Source organism: Sminthopsis crassicaudata, chromosome 3, assembly GCF_048593235.1.
Source record: "Sminthopsis crassicaudata isolate SCR6 chromosome 3, ASM4859323v1, whole genome shotgun sequence".
Taxonomy (NCBI): Eukaryota; Metazoa; Chordata; class Mammalia; order Dasyuromorphia; family Dasyuridae; genus Sminthopsis; species Sminthopsis crassicaudata.
The window spans coordinates 556,304,657-556,324,521 of NC_133619.1; the positions used below are offsets into that span (position 1 = coordinate 556,304,657).

At 36.7% G+C, this 19,865-nt stretch overlaps 1 protein-coding gene across 11 annotated transcripts in view; it reads right to left on the reverse strand.

Annotated features, from left to right (window-relative positions):
• SYTL2 (synaptotagmin like 2) overlaps positions 1–19,865 on the reverse strand; it is a 165,880-nt gene that overhangs the window by 94,487 nt on the left and 51,528 nt on the right. For all 11 annotated transcript variants that reach the window (XM_074304633.1, XM_074304637.1, XM_074304635.1 and 8 more), the window contains exon 2: positions 852–1,288. In XM_074304633.1, the coding sequence (XP_074160734.1) occupies positions 852–952 (101 nt within the window). In that variant the 5' untranslated portion in view covers positions 953–1,288. The remainder of the gene's footprint in view (positions 1–851; positions 1,289–19,865) is intronic.

Sequence of the window (19,865 nt, forward strand, 5' to 3'; positions counted from 1 at the left end):
GAAATATTTGACCTCTAAATATGGCAAAGCCATAACTGAAAATTTTTTATCAAGAGCAAGTACCAGACCCAAAAGAGAAGCTACATGTAGTATGCACTCAGCTGAGGAACTGGAGAGAAAAGGGAAATAGTTCATCCTTGACTACTATCTGGTTAGTTCCCATTTAATTAATTAATTAATTAGTCTTTATAACTTTTGATGGATTTCTAAGAAATTCAACTGAAATTCAGTGTTCCATTGCAAAGCTCCAGGGACTCTACCCTAGTTATAGCTTAGCTCTACAATCTCCCTTTCTAGGCTATAATCTCATACTATTCATTTAAGTTGTTCTCTGGTTATATACTCTAGAGGTAGAAAAAAAGAGTGATAACAATAACAACTAGGCTAGGAAAACTGTTTGCAGTGACAATAAATAAATAAATTCTATCCTGCAAGAGAAATTTATACTGTAGTATAACTGTTGCCACAGATATCAATATCATTTTGTGATGAATTTTAGAAAGGCTTAACAAAGTTTAATTCTATCATGAATTCAGACCCAGCGAAATAAATATAAATTCAATTCATTGACATAGTTTTTATATCCATTCAATAATTTTTTTAAAAAATATATAGATTCCAGTTTAAATTGGTTCACCTGGCATTTTTAAGAAAACAATCTGATTTGGTTCTTCATTAATTCATAGTAAGAAAGTATTTTTAGGGAGTAACATGGAATTGTGGCTCAGTAAGTAATCCAAATTTGTTATTATTTGCTCAAGTATTACATCATCACCTACAGTCAGAGAAGCCAAAATTTCTCTTGGAATTAACATCTTTAGGATATGATCTCTTTGATATCAGAATCTTACCTGACTCTCTCTTCTTCTGCTCTCTTCAATTCAGCATCTCTCTGAAGGACTTTCATGATGGCATCTTGCTCCTCCTCCGTGAGGAAGCTTAAATCAATCATCTTGAAAGGACTGGATTAAAAAGTGGTAAAAAAACAAACAAACAAACAAAAAACCTAGTTCAAAATGTTCAAGTCACCAACAGCGTTAGGCTGTATCCAGAGTCATTAAAATATTTTTTTAAAATCCTCAATTATTCAGTGCTTTGATTTGCCAGACTGGAGAAGGTTGACTCTGGTGCAATACTATCGTGGGCAGGTTCTCGATGAGATGCTGCTTTCCTTGAGGGTCAAGTTACATGATCTTATTATGAAGGTCTCGTTCTCTCCCTCTTCCTCTAGTCCAGGTGCAGATCAATAGTTTCAGTTGAATTCAAGGCAGCAGCGGTTGACTATCACCTTGTGGGATTCAAGAAATAAACATTAAATATATAAGATTCTTTATTGATTCATTCATTTATCCCTAACCCTCATTATGAAATTTACAATATGCCCAAGAGATCTTTGACAAATCCATATGATCTCCAAACTCAGTGAAAGCTGCTGTTCTTCCTGAGAGAATAGCCAGTTGGTTATAACCACAAACCTCCAAAATGGGCACACAAAAAGATAAGTCAACGTTTAATGGACAAAGGAAAAAAAAAAGATGATTAAGAATTTTTCCCCTCTTTTTTGATAAGCTTTTAGCACTCTGGAAAAAAAAGTAAATGTCTACATACTCTATAAGTAAATAGAGTCAGGGAAGAAGACTAGAATTGGCAAGGACTAGAAATAAAAATTTATGCAGTTTCTTTTCTAGACAATTAAAATGTTCTACTGAACTCTACAAGTAGAATTTCAGAAGGTTCAACAAACATCTGGTATTTGCTATTTTATTCCCTCATTTATACCTTTAACCTGAGCTCTGACCTGAGGCAAGCTTCCAACTCGGCCTCCCCTAGCTTTTCCCGAGAAAGAATACTGAATGGAGGGAGAAAAATTAGATTTTTCAAAACAACTTGCAACACCAGGTGAGCAGTATGAAACAAGATCATGGGATCAGAAGGCTACTTCCTTGTAGCATTGTACATCACTATAAGAAGGGTGTATAGCATCCTTTGAAAAGGCTAAACACACTGAGGACGACGAGTATAATTAACTATTACTATGCAGGAAAAACCACAGTTGGATACAATGTACTCTTGCCAAAAAGACTATTTTATAGAGAACTTACACAGGGAGAGCCCGCACAAGGTGGTCAAAAAGTAAAGGGAAATAATGTGTGATCAATCTGGATACAGAGTAGGTTGGATGTGGGGACCACATTAATTCTCTATTCCTTCCCTCTATAAATATAAATAGCCTATTATAGATACTCTCAAGGTTTCTTTTAAAAACTATAGAACTGATTGTATGACATTGGAGACATTGGCAAAGAACCACCCAGCATGAGGAGCCCTCATCAGAGAAGGTGCTGTGCTCTATGAGCAAAGCAGAATTGAATTAGCCCAGAGGAAATGTAAGATGGGCAAAGTCAGAGAATCCACCCCAAATGCTCATAGGGACTATTTGTGTCCGACCTGAGGCAGAGCATTCCAAGACTGTACTGGACTGTTCGGACACACTGTAACTGTAACTCTACTCTAACCTAGTAATGTCATTTTAGTCCTCCTCCAGAACAAAGGTCAACAACCATATATACCATAACAATGTAAATGGAGAGAAACACCATAACACAACTGAAAGTTAAAGTGGCAAAATTACAAAGAACAAGCCTGGCTCCAAAAAAGCGATATGAGAAAATACCTCCTCTTCCTATTCCTTTCCTGAAGTGGAGGTACCCTATGTATAGAACATTTCTTATACTGTCAGATTCTTTCCCATATATTGATCAATTCCCTGCTTTTTTTTTCTCTTTTAAAGAAAATGATTGTGATAAAGAATGACTCTAGGAGAAGGGAAGGCAAAATGTGAAAGCAAGATATCAACATTTTTTTTAGAAATAAGACACTGAGCAAATTACACTGAGAGTTATCTAATCTCTGATCACTGCAGTGATCAAAGGGAACTGAAAAAAAGCAGCCTGATTGCATCTCAGCAGAGGTGGTGGACCCCATGGGGCAAAATGTAACTTAAGTTACCAAGCATGGCTAATATGTTCATTTGTTTCTACAGCTCAGGAAAGCTTCAAACCAGCAGTTACACTGAAAAGCTGCGGGTAGTTCTTCATAATAGGCTATTTATCAGATAATGAGTAATATGTTCATTTTATAGAGGAAGGAATAGAAATTTAATGTGGCTCAAGTGTCTCTATAGGCAACCTACTCACATTCTACATCACAAGCAAATCCATCTGCTCAGGGTTATTCCTACACATCTTTATACATATAGTTTAATAGTTATTATTTACCAGATATTTGCATGGGTAATTTTACAGCATTGACAATTGCCAAACCTTTTGTTCTAATTTTTCCCCTCCTTCCCCACCCCCAGATGGCAGGTTGACCAATACATGTTCAATATGTTAGAGTATAAATTAAATACAATGTATGTATATATGTCCAAATAGTCGTTTTGCCCTACACATCTTTTTGTCTCTGTTCTCCAAGCCTTAACACTGGAGATCCCCCTTGCCTGGAAGGGTCCGATTCCTCCTCTTTGCCCAGGAGAATCCCTACTTCCTTTAACATTCACTTCAAATGATACTTCCATATGAGATTTCCTCCCAATTCTGCAGCCACTAGTGCCCTCCAAATGACTTTAAATTTATCTTGTATATTTTTTGTAAATATGCATATTGTTTATGAGTTGAGATTTTTTCTATTAATAGAATGTAAGAGAAAAATGCATTGGGAATGAGGTGAGCATGGCTAGGGCCTTGAATGAAATGGCAGTTCTGGGTAAGGGGCTCATCAATCAAGAGAGTAGACCTTTAGGCTGCAGCACCTCCAAGATGTAAGTGAACATTGCTTTTCCTTTCCCTCATCCAAAAAAATTATAAAATGAGATCCTCTGCAGGTGTACACCCCTGAAATAGCAAGCTCATCTTCTTCTTTAGCCAAAGATGGATAAATGTTTGAGTTCTCCAAGGCCTTGACATGGCACAGAGGTGGCCAACTTGCTTTACCTGTGGACCTCCATTTCCTACTTGAAAAAGGAGTAAATAGAACAAGAATATTTCTAAGGTCTCTTTCAGCTCCAAATCCTATTTTCCTCTAGTCCTACAAATGCTGGAAAAACTTCAAGTCCCTGGTGGGGCCCTGTGTACTTTTCTGAGGAAAGGCCTTAGATAAATTTAGAGGAAAATGTGTCAAAAAAGGCAATGCAACTGATGAAACTGGGGAGGAAAAATTCAACCAAACAGAAATCAGCTGCCCAAAGTATTGGAAGTAGGTTCTTGATAATGAGATTAGTCTGAGAGCTTTTTGCTCACCTGATCATTTAAAGATTAACTGGGAAGTCTCTGGCTGAAGGGCCAAACACCAGAATCAGAATGCCCAGGCAGGTGAGTTCAGTGGGCTAAAGTTGGGTCAGCTGGTTTGTGCAAAGTACAATGCTGTTGCACTGCCAAAGCTATATTCTTGATAGCTTACCTCTCAAAAGCAGAGCAGGGAAATCAGTATCACTACTAGAAATACAGCTCAAAGTGTTCTTCTATAAGTGAAAAGCATCAATCTTATATTTACAGGAAAACTGACCATTTACTACAGTAAAGGCATGAGGGCTCCCTCATAATCCCTCCTGGCATTTTTTTTGTCCATCCCATATCTGTCTCTTCATTCGTTTCCTTAAAAAAAATCAGCTGATCTTTTCACACCAAGAATAATGCTTGGGAATCAAGAAAATGCCTGAAGTTCAATTCACTTTGCCAAACATTTATTAAAAATAAAATACTTGGCTAGGAACATAAAAATGAAAAAGCAAGTCCTGCCTCAAAGAATTTAAAGTCAAACAGGAAGAATAAAACACATACACAAAATAAACATGAGAGTTGTGTGAGCCTGTCTGCCTCAGTTTCTTCATCTGTAAAAAGGGGATACCAATTGCACCTATTTCACAGAGTTATTGTGAGGATGAAATGAGGTATTCTAAACATTTAGCAAACTTTCAAGCATTATATAAATGTTACTTGATGTTACCTGTTTTCCCAGGTCTCTAAATTCCATACCCAAATTGGTTAAGAAAGGAAAGGAGTAAAAATAAAGCTGAAAAGTAGATTCTAGGTAGAATGTGGAGAGGCCCAGATACTAGGCATAGAATATAATCTGGGTAACAGGGAGCTACTAAAAAAAATTTTAGCAGGAAAACTGGCATGCTCAAATGTGAAAAATGATTTTGGCAGGTATCCTGAGTTAGAAAAGGTAGTGGTAGGGTCAAGATTAGAGGCAAAAAGCTTCTTGACAGGATATTTTCAACAACATTCAGGAACCATTTGGTCAAAAAAATCAGATGTCAGAATCAACTGAAAATCACAGAATCAAATTGTTTAAATTAGAGGGGGCTTTAGGGATCATACATTCCACCCATCTCTTTTATGTTTTTTTTAATGTTTCATGTTTAAAAAAAACTGAGGCAAAAAACAGGCAAAAATAATTTATTATTATTTTTAAAATGCATGACAAAGTGACGTTCGTCACAGCCTAGGCTAGAGCATCTTGGATAATAATAGCTGGGAGCAAGCTAAGAAATGGGGTCTCCAAGCTTATGCAGCAATACAAGATCAGGTCACTGCTTTAAAAATTACAGATAGGTTATTCTTAAAGAATTCAGGATTCAATTCAAGAGTTCAATGTAGATAATTGCAAGAGGTGAAACTTGCAACATAGAACAGCATACTACAAAAATGTTAGCACCTCTGGAAGATCTACTAAGACACTATAAGACACTACTAAGAAACAGCCAAGAATTATACAGTAGAAATTCATTATCATTCATAAAATAAAGGACAAAAGATGCCCATATCACCAAAAAATGGGGTCTCCTGAATCACTGAATCAGAGGCCAATCTACATCAACCCTTACCTGAACAGACATCCCTGTTACATCATCCTGGATGATGTATCTATCATCCAGGTGACTCCCTAATCTATACACTGGCCTTTTATCCCTTCTCCTAATCTACAATTCTACATCACTAACTGTCTACTAGACATTGGAGAATGGCATTAAAATCTCTTCCCAAAGCCTCCCTTTATAAAGGACTCAGAATTTCCAAACAGTTCTTCATTTCCCACCAGTTATTCTGCTTGGTTTTCAGTCTACTAATACCAATCCTTGCCACCAGCACCCCAGTACACAAAGACACACAGTCTAAGAACCCCTAACTACTGCCTGATTTCAAGTCCCCCTAACTATTCTGGAACCCTTCCTCTGGACATGTTCCAGTCTGCAAATGTCTTTCATAAAATGGTATGCCCAGAATTAAACTCAATCCTGACTTGGGCCATGGAGAACCGGAAGTCACCTCCCTCATTCTGGACCCCATTTTTTAGTCAATGTAATAAAAAATTAAAATCTAGGGTTTTCCCTCCCACTCGATAAAATACAGGCTAATTAGATTAATAATACAATTTTAACCAATGTGTGAAGACATTGGTTTTCCATTGCAGCCAAGGCTACTCCATTTTTGTCTTTCAACAGGATGAGAAAATGCTGCAAAAAATGTTATTCCAAGTCCTCTAGCTTCCCAAATCTCCCTAGATGAAGGAAAGAAATGTTGCTTACTCAGTGACTCTCACATGAGGAGTTTCACTGAAAAGAAGCAAACTGTTCTTGACAGTCCCATGACAGCAAGAATAAATGAGTGGAAACTTTTTCCAGGGCAGGAAAAAAGAAGGATTGTAATGGGGAAGAGCAGTTAAGAAACAGCTCTGGTCATTAAAGAAACAAATTCCTTGAATCTGTAACACACAAAAATGACAAGCATAATTCAGCGTTTAATAATGTTTCAGATCCTATTGTAGGATTTAGAAGTTGATGGAACCTCGGGAATCATTTGGGTCAATCTTCTCATTTTAAAGATAAGGAACCTTGAGTCACAATCACAATTTTCAGACTTGGATCAGGCCATTGGATCCAACCCACAAAAATGTCATCTGCCACATACTTACTATGTGGTTCTGCAGCCTTTGCTTGAAAACTCTGAATGAGGGAGAATCCATTATTGACCAAAGCAGCCCATTCCCCTAGGGCTGCTTGGTAGGACCATTTTCCTTCCATGATTTTGACTCTTTGAAACTTCTACAAGCTGCTCTAATCTGACCCAATAAGAACAATCTCATCCATTTTCCAATGGCCATTTCCTTCTCCAGCTCATTTTACAGATGAGGAAACTGAGGCAAACAGAATTAGGTAACTTACCTGAGGTTATAAAGCTAGTAAGCATCTGAGGCCAAATTTGAACTGAGGTCCCCCTGATTCCAGGACCTTCACTCTATTTACTGCTTGCAGGTAGTTTATGGCCTCCTATTTCCTAGAAGCTGTCCTTTTCATAATACAGCTAAAGAGTTAACGATTACTTTGCACAAGCAAAATTCAGACCCATGTCTTCTGATGCTAAACCTCGTGCTCTTTTTCCTTCCCCTACTGACTTTCTCCTGAAGCAGAAGGTCAACAATCCGAGGCTTAAGAGCCAAATCTAGCCTGCCTTTATGGCCTGTGAGCCAAAAGTGAATTTTACATTTTCAAATACAATAAAACTTTACTTAAAAATACAAAAACCAAAAAAATTAAAAACTGCCAAAATGTCTGTATTAAAAAAAAAACCCACAAATTTCAAGATGGGTGCAGTGTAGAAAACTGGTTTTTTTTGTATAAATAAAACCAATTAAATCACGTTAAAATATAAAAACCATTCTTAGCTCAAAGCAGTACAAAAATTGGCTGTAACCCTTGTCCAACATCATACAGCCTCTCAAATGTCTTGTAAACTTTCTAGACCACAATGGAAGCTTTAAATTCAAATAAAATATAGTCATTGGGGGAGTGAATTATTCAGATTTATCCTGGAAAAAAAACAAACAGAGGTAGATGATGATTTTGATAGGAATAAAAATTAATTTAACTGAACAAATTAATAAATGCCTAACAAGTGCAAGAGACTGAGGGTTATAATAAGAGGCCATATTAAATACAAATTATTGGGGATGAGAGAAGCAGTAGAAACTGGCAAGGGAACTGGGGAACCATTAAAGATTTCGTGTAGAGCAGAGATGGGGAATCATTTTTCTGCCAAAGATCATTTGAATATTTATAGTATCATTCATAGGCCATACAAAATTATCAATGTAGAGAGATTATTGTATCTAGATTCAGACCAGTTCCAATGTTCTTATAATGAAAAGAGCCATCTACACCCAGAGAGAGGACTGTGGGAACTGAGTCTGGACCACAATATGGCATTTTCACTCTTAAAAAAAAAAAAAAAGAAAAAATGAGGAAAATAAGAAATTTTTGCCCTGGAGATGAGAATATTGGGAGGGTAACACATCATAGCTGTGTTCAAATGAGGAGGAGGATTGAGCATTGGATTGGGTTTGGGAAACTGTAAAATCCTTTTGACATTTTTCAGATTTTCTGTGACAAAAAAATAAACATATTTTTAAAACAACAAAAAAGAGATTATTGTTTCTAGCTTTCAGCTCATCATTGCCTGCAGTTGCCTTAGCAAATGATTTTGCCAGCCCTATACAGACTGTGGGATGGATGTTACCCACTTGATATTGAAGGAGAAACTAAGGAGTCTAAAAAGTGAATGAAAAGGTTAAAGTGCCTTCTAGGTTAAGGCACAGATTCTGCAAAAGCATGGAGATGGGAAATGTAATACTGTGTGTATTATATATCATACTAGTAAGAAAGACAGTAGAATTTGTGGAGGGGAGGATTAAATCTGGAAAGTCACATTGGAATCAGATTGTAAAGGGTTTTAAAAACCAAGCAAAGCTACTTAGATTTGGCCCAAAAGGCAACAGGGATCTACTGAAGTTCATATGGAATCAGAGTGACATAAGGCCTAAATTCAAATTCAGCCCCCTACCCACACTTACCAGCTTTGTAACTCTGGGGAAATCATTTAATTTCTATTTACCATACTTTTGTAACCATACAACGAGGATAATGATGGCACCTCCCTCCCAGGATTATTGTGAGAATCAAATGAGAAAATAATTATAAAGTACTGAGTTAAGTGCCTGGTTCAAAGTTAATACAATATAAATATTAGCTATTTTAACTATTACCATATCCTTGCCCATTTACTAAAATATCCATGGAGAACTGGCCATACCAATTTTCATTATTAACAAAATAATATTTTATTAAATAACATCTTAACTAAATTAAAATATTAATTTTAAGCTCAAACAACACATATTGTGTTAATTATAGTTGAGTTTATTTAGTTTACTTAGTATTAGTAATAATAGTTTACTTAATGATACTAAGTTTACTTATTTAGAAATATACTTGGATGAATGAGAAAACGATGGTACATCTACTTTGGTGGCTGATTTACATACTTCTGAACCAATTATTGTGTGTTAGTCATAATGTCATAGCCAGAATACATCTTTGCTTCATTTCCCACTTGGTAAAAAACCAAGTGTTGAAATAGGATCCCATCCCTGTCCCCAGGGACCATTCTTTTTCTTGCTCCCCAGTATCTGTCAAAATGGCTAATGCCAGTCTGAACTCAAATCAGAGAGTATTAGAACTGGAAGGAACATCCCAAACCATTTAATACACCTGTCTTAGTTAGCAGATAAGGAAACTGAGGCACAGGGAGGAAAAGTGACTTCAGGGTCACAGGGAGTTGGTGACTAGAAATCCAGGCTTCCTCAATTTTGGTACAATGTACTTAAGTCCTAGACAAGATCTCATTCACCCTCAGCAGTCTTATGTAGCTGAAAAGAAAGCCTGGCCTGCAGTTCTTTATCCTGTGATAAAGAGAGCCATTTACACCCAGGGACAGGACTGTGGGAACTGAGTATAGATCACAACCTAACATTCTCACTCTTTTTGTTGCTGTTTGTTTGAATTTTATTTTCTTTCCCTTTTTGATCTGATTTTTCTTGTGCAGCAAGCTAATTGTATAAATATGTATGCATATATTAGATTTAACATATATTTTCATCATGTTTAAGATACATTGGATTACTTGACATCTAAGGGAGGAGATAGGAAAAGGGGGGAAATTGGGACACAAGGTTTTGCAAAGGTCAATGGTGAAAAATTATCCTTGCATATGTTTTGAAAATAAAAAGTTTCATTAAAAAAAAAAAAAAAGCTTAGCCTGTGATCTTTCAAATTGAGAGGTAGCTATCAGGCCTGGGAATCAGGAGACTTTCAGTTGAACCCTGGATTCAAAACATACTTCCTCATCTACAAAAGGATAATAACAATAACAATAATAATAACCAGCAATTATATAGCATTTTAAAGTCTGTAAAGTGGTTTTAATTGTTAACATCCTTACAACTCTGGGAAACATGTTATTATTATCCCCATTTTATAGATGAAGAAATTGAAGGTGAGGAAAGTAAGTGATTTATCCAGAATCAACTAGCTAGTAAAGCTTTAAGACAGCATTCAAACTCAGGTCTTTCTGACTTGAAGACTCTATTTATTGATCCACCTAACTGGGAAAATCCGGATTCAAATCCCACTTCATACACAAACATACAAACACAAACAATAGGACCTCGGTGACCCCACCGCAGTGCCTCCAGAAAACCCTCATTATTAATTTACCCAGCAGGTACCAATTTATACTAATAAAAAGAAGTTCCTCCTTGGGCTAGGGTTATGCCAAAGAAATTATAGGTTCAGCTTTAATTTTTTTTTTCATTACTTCGTAGTGGGAGAAGGGGAGAGCTGGAAAGAATGTCTTCATAAATCATAAAAAAGTAGGTAAATATATAATTGCCATAGAAAAGGGAATTTGGATTAAATGCTAGACTCTGGTACTTGTTACTAAGTCTCTTATCCTCCCAGACTCAATTTATTTATATGTACAATGACAAGGATGGACTGCAAGATCTCCAAGGTCTCTTCCAGCTTTTTAAATTTTTTTTAGTGAGGCAACAGGGGTTAAGTAAGGGTCCCACTACTAGTGTTTGTTAAGTAAGTGTTAAATTTGAAGCTACATTTGAACTCAGATCCTCCTGATTTCAGCCTGTGTCCTATCCACAACCCCCTTCCAGCTTTAGTTTTGTGAACTGACCTAAAACCTCTGTTTAAAATGGAATCCACGAGACTTCCCAGGAGCACAGATTGGGCAGGACCTGGATCTGGGACTCCTAATTCCTCAGTCCAGGATTCTTTGCATTGTACCAAACAGACTATCCCTCAAAAGCTTCTGTTGACATGAAGAATGAATTTAGGATGTAGGTCACAACCCCTGACACCATAAATTGGAATCGTCCACGACTCTGGGGCCAACTCTCAGTCAAGTCAGTCTGAAATCTAGGAGTTGCATGTGTTATATTCTTGAAGGACAAATACCTGAAACACTAATAGGCATTCAATGTTGATTCTTTTCCAAAGATTTTCTACCATTTCCAGATTCCTAAGAATGGGGGTGATAGGGAAAGGAGGGAAAGGGAGCTAATTCATTAACTAGGCTGCAATTAAAACCTAAAATCACAAAGTTAACTCAACTGTAGAAATGACCTTGTCTATTTAAAAACAAATTTACTCATACTTAAACAACCCTATAAGGTCTATTTGGACTACAATATATAAATATAAATATATAAATAAGTTACTAAACTCACTATTCAGACCCCAAGAATCCCAGTGTAAAGAATGTCTTTTTTCTTCTCATTTAAGCTGATTTCCAGCCCACACCAAGCCCTGATTGTCAGAGCCCCCAAGGTACAGAACCTAGTAGTTAAGCTGCAAAGTCAGGGAAAGACCCCATCTTCCAATGGAAGGAAGTTGGAGTTGGGGGAGTAACTATGCTATGTAAAGTGGTAAACATACTTGATAATTTGAAAATGAAGAGAAATGCTTTTTCTAGATATGCGTGAACTTTGTTCCTTGAAGGAACTGAGAGACCAAGATTTCAAAAAGAATTTTCTAATAAGCAATGTCCTACATTAGAACATATTGGCTTAAAAAGCAGTAGGTACACCAACATCAGAAATTTTGTAAGATTTAAAGCTATGTCTTAGACGTCATTTTGGAAGTTGTTTCTGATTTGTGGGCCAAAGACCTTGACACATCTTCAACAATTTATGCAAATTGAGTCATCTCATTAAATGACTCAATTGTATAACAAATATACTTTCTGTAGAATGAGTGAATGTCTCTGGTGTTGACATATTACTATTTTTCTTTTTTAAAAAATAGTTTGATTGGTACCTTTTGTTTTTTACATCAGTTTTCCCCAGTACCCTTCCCTTTTTTCCTTCAGAGAGAGTCATCCCTGAGCCAATAAATATATTGATGAAGTCTGGAAAACATGAAATTTGTAATGCCTATGAGCTTCCCACTTCCCTGAAGGGCTTGGTTCAGATTATCCTCCCCTGTCTCTTCTTTCAAGCCACGCTTGTTTTCTATGATTTTGCATCATTTACTTTTGGGATGTCTGTATTGAAGGGGGGGATTACTAGTCATTATCTCAATTGTTTTCTTGGCTCTGATTACTTCATTCTGCATCAGTTCATGTAGAGCTTTCCATGCTTCTCTATATTCATCACCTTCATTATTTCTTTCAGCACAATAATATTCTATTACATTCATATACCACAATATGCATAACTATTTTCTGAATGTATGTTAACAATGAGTTATAAAATACACATTCACTTAAAAGCAATTCCTGAATTCACAATAGCATTCTCATATATTTTCTTAATACAAATACAACTATTATCATGGGAAGGGTCTGAAATTACTTATTTTTAAAAAGGGTCATGCTCAAAATTAAGGAAATATCTAAGCTCCCAATGAGCTGAATTTGAATCTAACCCTCTGTTCCTCCAAATCCACAAACAGCTAGATTTGCCTTCTAAAGGCTGAAACCTGTCTCCCTAAAATTGCTACCAGCTTTCTCTGCCAGCTCTTGGGGCAACTGAGCCTTGGAGAAATGCTCAGCTTTTGGCTTACTGCTTTATTAACTGGAATAGGCAAAAGACACTACTCCTTCAGTTAGCATCTCTTACCCAAGTACAGTGCTGAAAAGGAAAACACTTTACACACATCAGCTAAGGAATTTTATCACATGTTTTGAAATAAGTGGGTAGTAGTTTTTGTTAGTTTTGTTGGGTCATCTGATATTTGATAACTCATAACATGAAAGGGCCAGAAGGGAACTCGGATATCTAGTTCTGTGGTCATGGGCAAGCCGTTTAATGAGTTTTAGTTTTCTCATCTGTAAAATGAAAATAAAATATCTTTGTAGTATCTCCCTCAGAAAGGTGTTGTGACAAAAGGAGTTTGTAACTGTAATATGAGTTATTATTATTAAGAGGATGAATATAATGGAGTTATAAAGTGACCCAAAAATGGTTAAGTTAATGATTTTGAAGAAATCTAGAAAAACTTGAATTAATGCAGAGTAAAGTGAGCAGAACCAGAACAACAGTATTTATGATAACTCTGAAAAAAAGTTTTGAAAGACTTGAGAACTCTGATCAATGCAATGACTAACCCATGATTCCAGGGGACCAAAAACCAACTAAGCTACTCCACCTCTTGAAGAGAGAGTAATGGATTCAAGTTTCATGATGAGTCATAAATTTTTTAACATGGACAATGTGGGAATTTTCTGTGATCAACTATGCAAGTTTGTTAGGAGATTTTTTTTCCCTTTCTTTTCCTTTTAAATAGGGGGTGTTGGGAAGAAGAAATTCTTGTTAATTGAATAGTAAAAAAAAAGAAAAGAAAAGAAAAGAAAAGAAATGTATGCTGACTGAAGGCAAGACGCAGATGTCTGGCATGTGATAAAAAGGAGTACTACAAGCTACAGAAAATCCCCAAATACCCCACACATATTTTTTTCCTTTTGATACCCAACAATACTAAGTGTATATTTAATTTTGAAAATATGTGATCTGGGCTCACCCTGTTTCTAACTATAGAACTGGCCCATATGGTTATATTATATATTAGATGACCTAAACCCTAAAGAGGCATTCCCATAAAAAATACAATTGGCCTTTTGGGGAAAATAGTTTAGACTGACCTTAAAAAAATCCCCTTTCCCTCTCACACCCCACTAAGCAACCTAAAAATAGCCAAAGCATTTTCAGCCCAGATAGCCTATCCTTTAAAGGAAATGAGATGCAAGAAGGCATGCTGGGGTCATTACCCCACACTATTGCTACCACAATAAATCCTCTGCTAAGTGTTACTAACATTCTGTCTCTAGAACAAAGCTGACATTAGCAAAATTTACACTGCTCACTCCAGCCCACCCATTCTAAAAAGTAAAAATAACATTAGATACCTGAATACAGAACGTGAGAGACACTACTTGTAACCTTTCCCTGGGCTTTAGTTTCCTCATCTTTCTAATGAGGGAACTTCAGGAGAGGAATTCTAAGGCTTTCTGTTCATGACTGCTCAGATAGATCTATTTACCCTATACCTGTGAGAACTGGGAGCTGTCCACAGCTGAACTGTGTCAGACAAATAAGAGGGGCACCACCCCAAGCTGAAATGCAAACTGACATTTTTTCTTATCTGTAAAATGAGAGTAAATAATAGCACCCATCTTCCAGAAATGCTGTAAGAATAAAATAACATTTTTAAAGCATTTTGTAAATATTAAAGTGCTAGATAAATAAATGCAAATTCTTGTGTTCATTGAATGGAAAAAACTGTATGTGAACTTATCTTTGCTCATGGTCAGACTTTATTGGACACCCTGTGTGCATGAAATCCACTCTGGGCTCAGACTGTTCCCTGTCTGCCCCTTGGAGTTCCACTGGCTTCTCTAACCACCTAATTCTTTCCATACTTTTGTACAAACCTCAGGCCTCAATCCCTATTTACTTTCAACTTAGTGTCTGCTATTGCTTAACTGGCTTTCCTGCATTGTAAAATCTGCTTTTGCAATTGGCCGAGCCAAATAACCTAGTAAATGAGATTATATCAATAATGAATCTATCAAAAGTGAAGAGTTAAGCTAAAGATCTAGAACAAAACCATGTATGCCAGAATAAATTAATTAAACCCCAAATATGGATAATGTCTATGTGTATGAGTCTTACTGGAAGGTAGTAACCCCAAATGCAAAAGATAGAGTGAAGTTCAAGGCAAATCCAACACCTGGTTTTGACAAGTATAGTCTTAAGAATCAGGCCATCAGGGCCTCCACTCAAAATAAATAATACTTTAATTATATTTCAGAAGATAAAATGAAAACTAGAAGATCCACATTATCTTTGATACATAGACATGTATTTACCATGAAATCCTGTTTCAAGACACAACAAATACTGCACCCACTGTGAAGACAATTTGACTTCCCTAAAATTGTTGTAGCTTTCCTGTGCACTTATTAATGATCCACTGTGTATTTCTTATATGCATAGCATATTGCCTCAACTACACTGTAAATTGGAGTTGGGTAGGAAATTATGTTATATTTATCTTTGCATCTCTCCCAATGAAGTCATACAATACCTTATACAAATATGTAATTGGGAATATGCTGATAAATATTTAAAAACTGACCAAAAAATAAGATAGAAAAGAAACTGTACAAACAATATACTTTTAAGTGTAATCTGAATTATTATTTTCTCCATTACATTCTTAATACTAGACTATTAATAAAATAAGGAATCAAGCCCTCATTTGTAGCATTTTTCCAATTTCCAAGGTATAAACACTCTCATAGAAAATTTAACAACTGGCTCTAGGTTAATGTTGCCTCCAGTACAGCCTTGTGCACAATACATGTTTGTTGCATTGCACTGAATGGCAGATTTTTTCCAAAGAAAGAAAATCTAAGAAGCTAGGTTATGTTTCAAGCTAGCATCATATATGGGTACAAAAATTTTCCTGTGAACATATAAGGAGCCTACTATAATTTGTTTCAGATGGCCATGTTAAACAAAAAGCTAAGCAGCATGGTTTCAGAAAGAGCAATAATGCAAATTTAAGTCTTGATTTTAAGGAAAAAATAATTTTCTAACAGAATTATTCCAAAATGCAATGGGGTTGCCTTGGGAGGGAGTGGGTTCCCAGCCACTGGGTCTTTAAGCAAAGGCCGGTTAACCACTTGTTAGGTATGTTGCAGAAAGCATCCCTGGGCAAGTATCAGTTGGATTAGATTGCATATGAAGCTCTTTGGACTCATATTCTATTGTTTCATGGTAGTATGAAAAGAAAACTAAATTTGGAATTACAGACCAAGGGTTCAAATCTTTACTCTACTAGTTACTACTGGAGTGTCCCAGGGCAAATCAATTTAAACTTTTCTAGGGCAGCTGGGTGGTGCAGTATATAGAATGCCAGTCCTATAGATAGGGAGACTCATCTTCCTGAGCTCAAGTCTGACCTCAAACATTTACTACATGTGTAATTCTGGTCAAGTCACATAACCCTGTTTGCCTCAGTTTCTTCATCTGTAAAATGAATTGGAGAAAGAAATGGCAAACCAGTCCTATATCTTTGCCAAGAAAACCACAATCAGGGTCACAAAGAGACGGACACAAATAGTCAAAATAAAAAAAAAAAAAATGTGTACATATATACATATATAAGCTGTTTTCATTATATTATTTATCACTAAGTTCTTTTAAATGGACATGACTTGGAAAAAACTAAAATGGACTGGAAACCAGGAAATCTAAATTTTTTCGAGGTCTTGTCACTGTATGACAGAGACATTGTGTGACTCTGGGCAAATCAATTTTTTCTCAGATCAGTTTACTCATCTGGGAGGGAGAGATAATACCTGCCCTGCCTAGGTATGTCACAGGGCTGTTGTAAAAGTCAAACAAAGCACAGATGTGAAAGTTCTTTGATAATTAAAGGACTGTACATAAAGAAATATTACTTCCTTTTGAGAGGACAGTGTGGTGTTTCTAGAACACAAGACTTGGATTGAGAAAATCTGGGTTCAAGTTTCTGATGCTACAAATATGGGCAGCTTCTGTTTGTCAGTTTCTTTATCTGTCAAATAAGAAAAGAAAAGCTCTATTAACTATGGCTAACACATGGCTTTCAGTTCCTGTTTTGCAAAATATGGCTGTCATAGGATGATAAATTTAGAGCTGGAAAAAAAAGATTGTAGAAGCCATAAATCTAACCCCTTCATTCTACAGATGAGAATTAAGTGACTTGTTTGGAGTACCATGATTTGAACTCAGATCTTTCTTTTAAAAAAAAATTTCAATATTTGTTGTGATAGTGCAAGAAAGATCAGATCAAAAAGGGAAAAAAAAAACTATGAGAAAAAAAGCAAACAAACAAGAACAAAAAAGGTGAAAATACCATGCTTTGATCCACATTCAGTCTCCATAGTACTCTCTCTGAATGCAGATGGCATTTTCCAACCTCAATCATTCCACTGGAATTGCTTTGAATCACCTCATTGCTGAAATGAGCCAAGTCCATCACATAATCTTGTTGTTACTGTGCATAAATATTCTCAGTTCTGCTCCCTTCACTCAACATCAGTTCATGTAAGTCTTTCCAGGCTTTTCCGAAATCAGCCTGCTCATAATTTCTTATAGAACAATAATATCCAATTACATTCATATGCCATAACTTACTCAGCCATTCTCTAACTGATGGGCATCCACTCAGTTTCTAGTTCCTTGCTACTACAAAAAGGGCTGCCACAAACATTTTGCACATGTGGGTCCTTTTCCCTTTTTTATGATCTCTTTGGGATACAGGCCCAGTAAAGACACTGCTGGATCAAAGAATATGCAATTTTATAGCCCTATGGGTATATGAACTCAGATCTTTCTGACTTGAAGTCCAACACTCCACCCATTACACCTCCTAACTGCTTATAAAACCTGTAAATAAATACAACCAGAACTGTAATTAAGGTGGAATACTTTACCATTCAACTAAAACTTTCCCTTCTTGAAATGCTAAAATGAGGTTGACAAGAATGAAATTTTCAAGAAGGGGCCTATTTCATTAAACAGATGAATCTTTAATAATGCTACTGTTGGAAAGTGTACAGCTGCATATTATTGACTGATAATATCAGATTTTTATCCTATGTAGAGAAGGAAAAACATTTCTTTCAAAAAAAGCTTTAAATATACTTTACCAGATGAGTTCTCAGTAAAACTAACTGGGGAAAGAAGGACAACATATTGGCCAACATATCCAAAAGTGGAGTTTGAAGGAACACTAAGTCATGAAACATCCCTATCTGAATTAGAAGAAGAAAAGTAAAGACAGAAAGGAAAAGGAATACAGCATTCCTCTCTAACAAGAATGAGTGAATTAGCACACATAACAGTTAAAGAGAATTCTTACCTAGAAGAAATTAAAATATTCAGTCCCCTACAATATTTTCTCCTTAGAAAAATGAAGGCAAGAAAGTTGAGTTCAATTTGTTAAAATGCATATACTTCCCCTTTCCCCTCACTGCTGAGCCAAGTAATTTCATTATGCCCCAAAATAGTAGCTTCTAAGTGATGCGGGCGTAACCCCCTTTAACATTCCTTGTCTGATCTACCTTTAGGACTGGTCTTTGAGTTACAAGATCTGGTCAAAACCCCAAGGGGAGAGATCCGTATCTGAGCCAGTTTGGACTTGTACCCAGCCCCCAACAATCTGCTCAGGTTTCCCCAAAATAGTTTCTTCCTTATCTGAAAAGCCCGGCAAAAATCTGGCCTTCTGGAATCAACCTGAGCTCCGCCCATATGCTTCTTCAAGCAGATAAAGGCAGCAAAGGTGGAGTCGTCCTTTGTCAGAGAGTTGAAAGATGCCAGCCAAGATGATTTGCATCAGAGATTCTCTGTCCCGCTGCTTTTGTCATATATCTTCCTCTACCTAGTGCCTTTTACTAACCAGACTTTAACCTTGCTTCCAAACCTTGCAATAAACCTGTTTTTACTAGATTTTCGGCCTGTAAATTCATTTACAGGGGACTCTCGCCGCCACTAGACCTGATTTAACTTTGTATCCTTGTGCCGAATCCTAAGGGGCTCCATGTGACTCCCTGTACCCCAATCCTGCCACTAGACCTCAGTGAATCCTATTGAGGTATATACCTCACCATTAGGTATTTATCTCAATTATTTGGTTCCCTGTTACCTCATCATGTTACCTCATCATAAGGACCTTGGCAATATAGACTGATATCTGTGACCTCATACAATAATGCAGACTGAAACCCATCTATGCCTGCCCATTCTAATGTTGACCATGTCTTCCCATAATTCCATAATTTCAACATCAAGAGTTCATCTGTCATGGAATCAATGGGGAAAAGATGTTACCATACTAAGTAAATAACTGAGCTTTTATCAAATTATTTTATAACTAGAGGCATCACTGCATTGTGGAAAGAGGACTAGAATCTCCTAGTTCAGCTTCTTCATGTATAAATTAGGTATTAGAGAGTATTTGCTCTAAATGTCTTACAGGGTTGTTGGAAGAGAGGAGTTACAAATTGGAGTATCAGTAGGTGCACTTCCAGAATTCAGTGAGGGAAAAAGGAGGGAAGGAAAGAAGGAGGGAAGGAAGGAGAGGAAGAAGGAAGGAGGAAAGCAGAGAGGAAGGGAGAGAGAGGGAAGAAGGGAGGAAGGAAGGAAAGAAGGGAGGGAGGAAAGGAAGAAAAGAGGGAGGAGGGAAAGGAGGAAAAGAGGGGGAAGGAGGGAGGAAGGAAGGAAAGAAAGAAGGGAGGGAAGAAAGGAAGAAAAGGGGGAGGAGGGGAAGGAGGAAAGGATGAAGGGGGGAAGAAAGGAGGGAAGGAGGAGAGGGATAGTGAGAAAAGAAGGGAGGAAAGGAGAGAGGGAGGAAGGAAGAAAAGGAAAGGAGGGAAGGAAAAAAAATAACTGGATTTAGAATG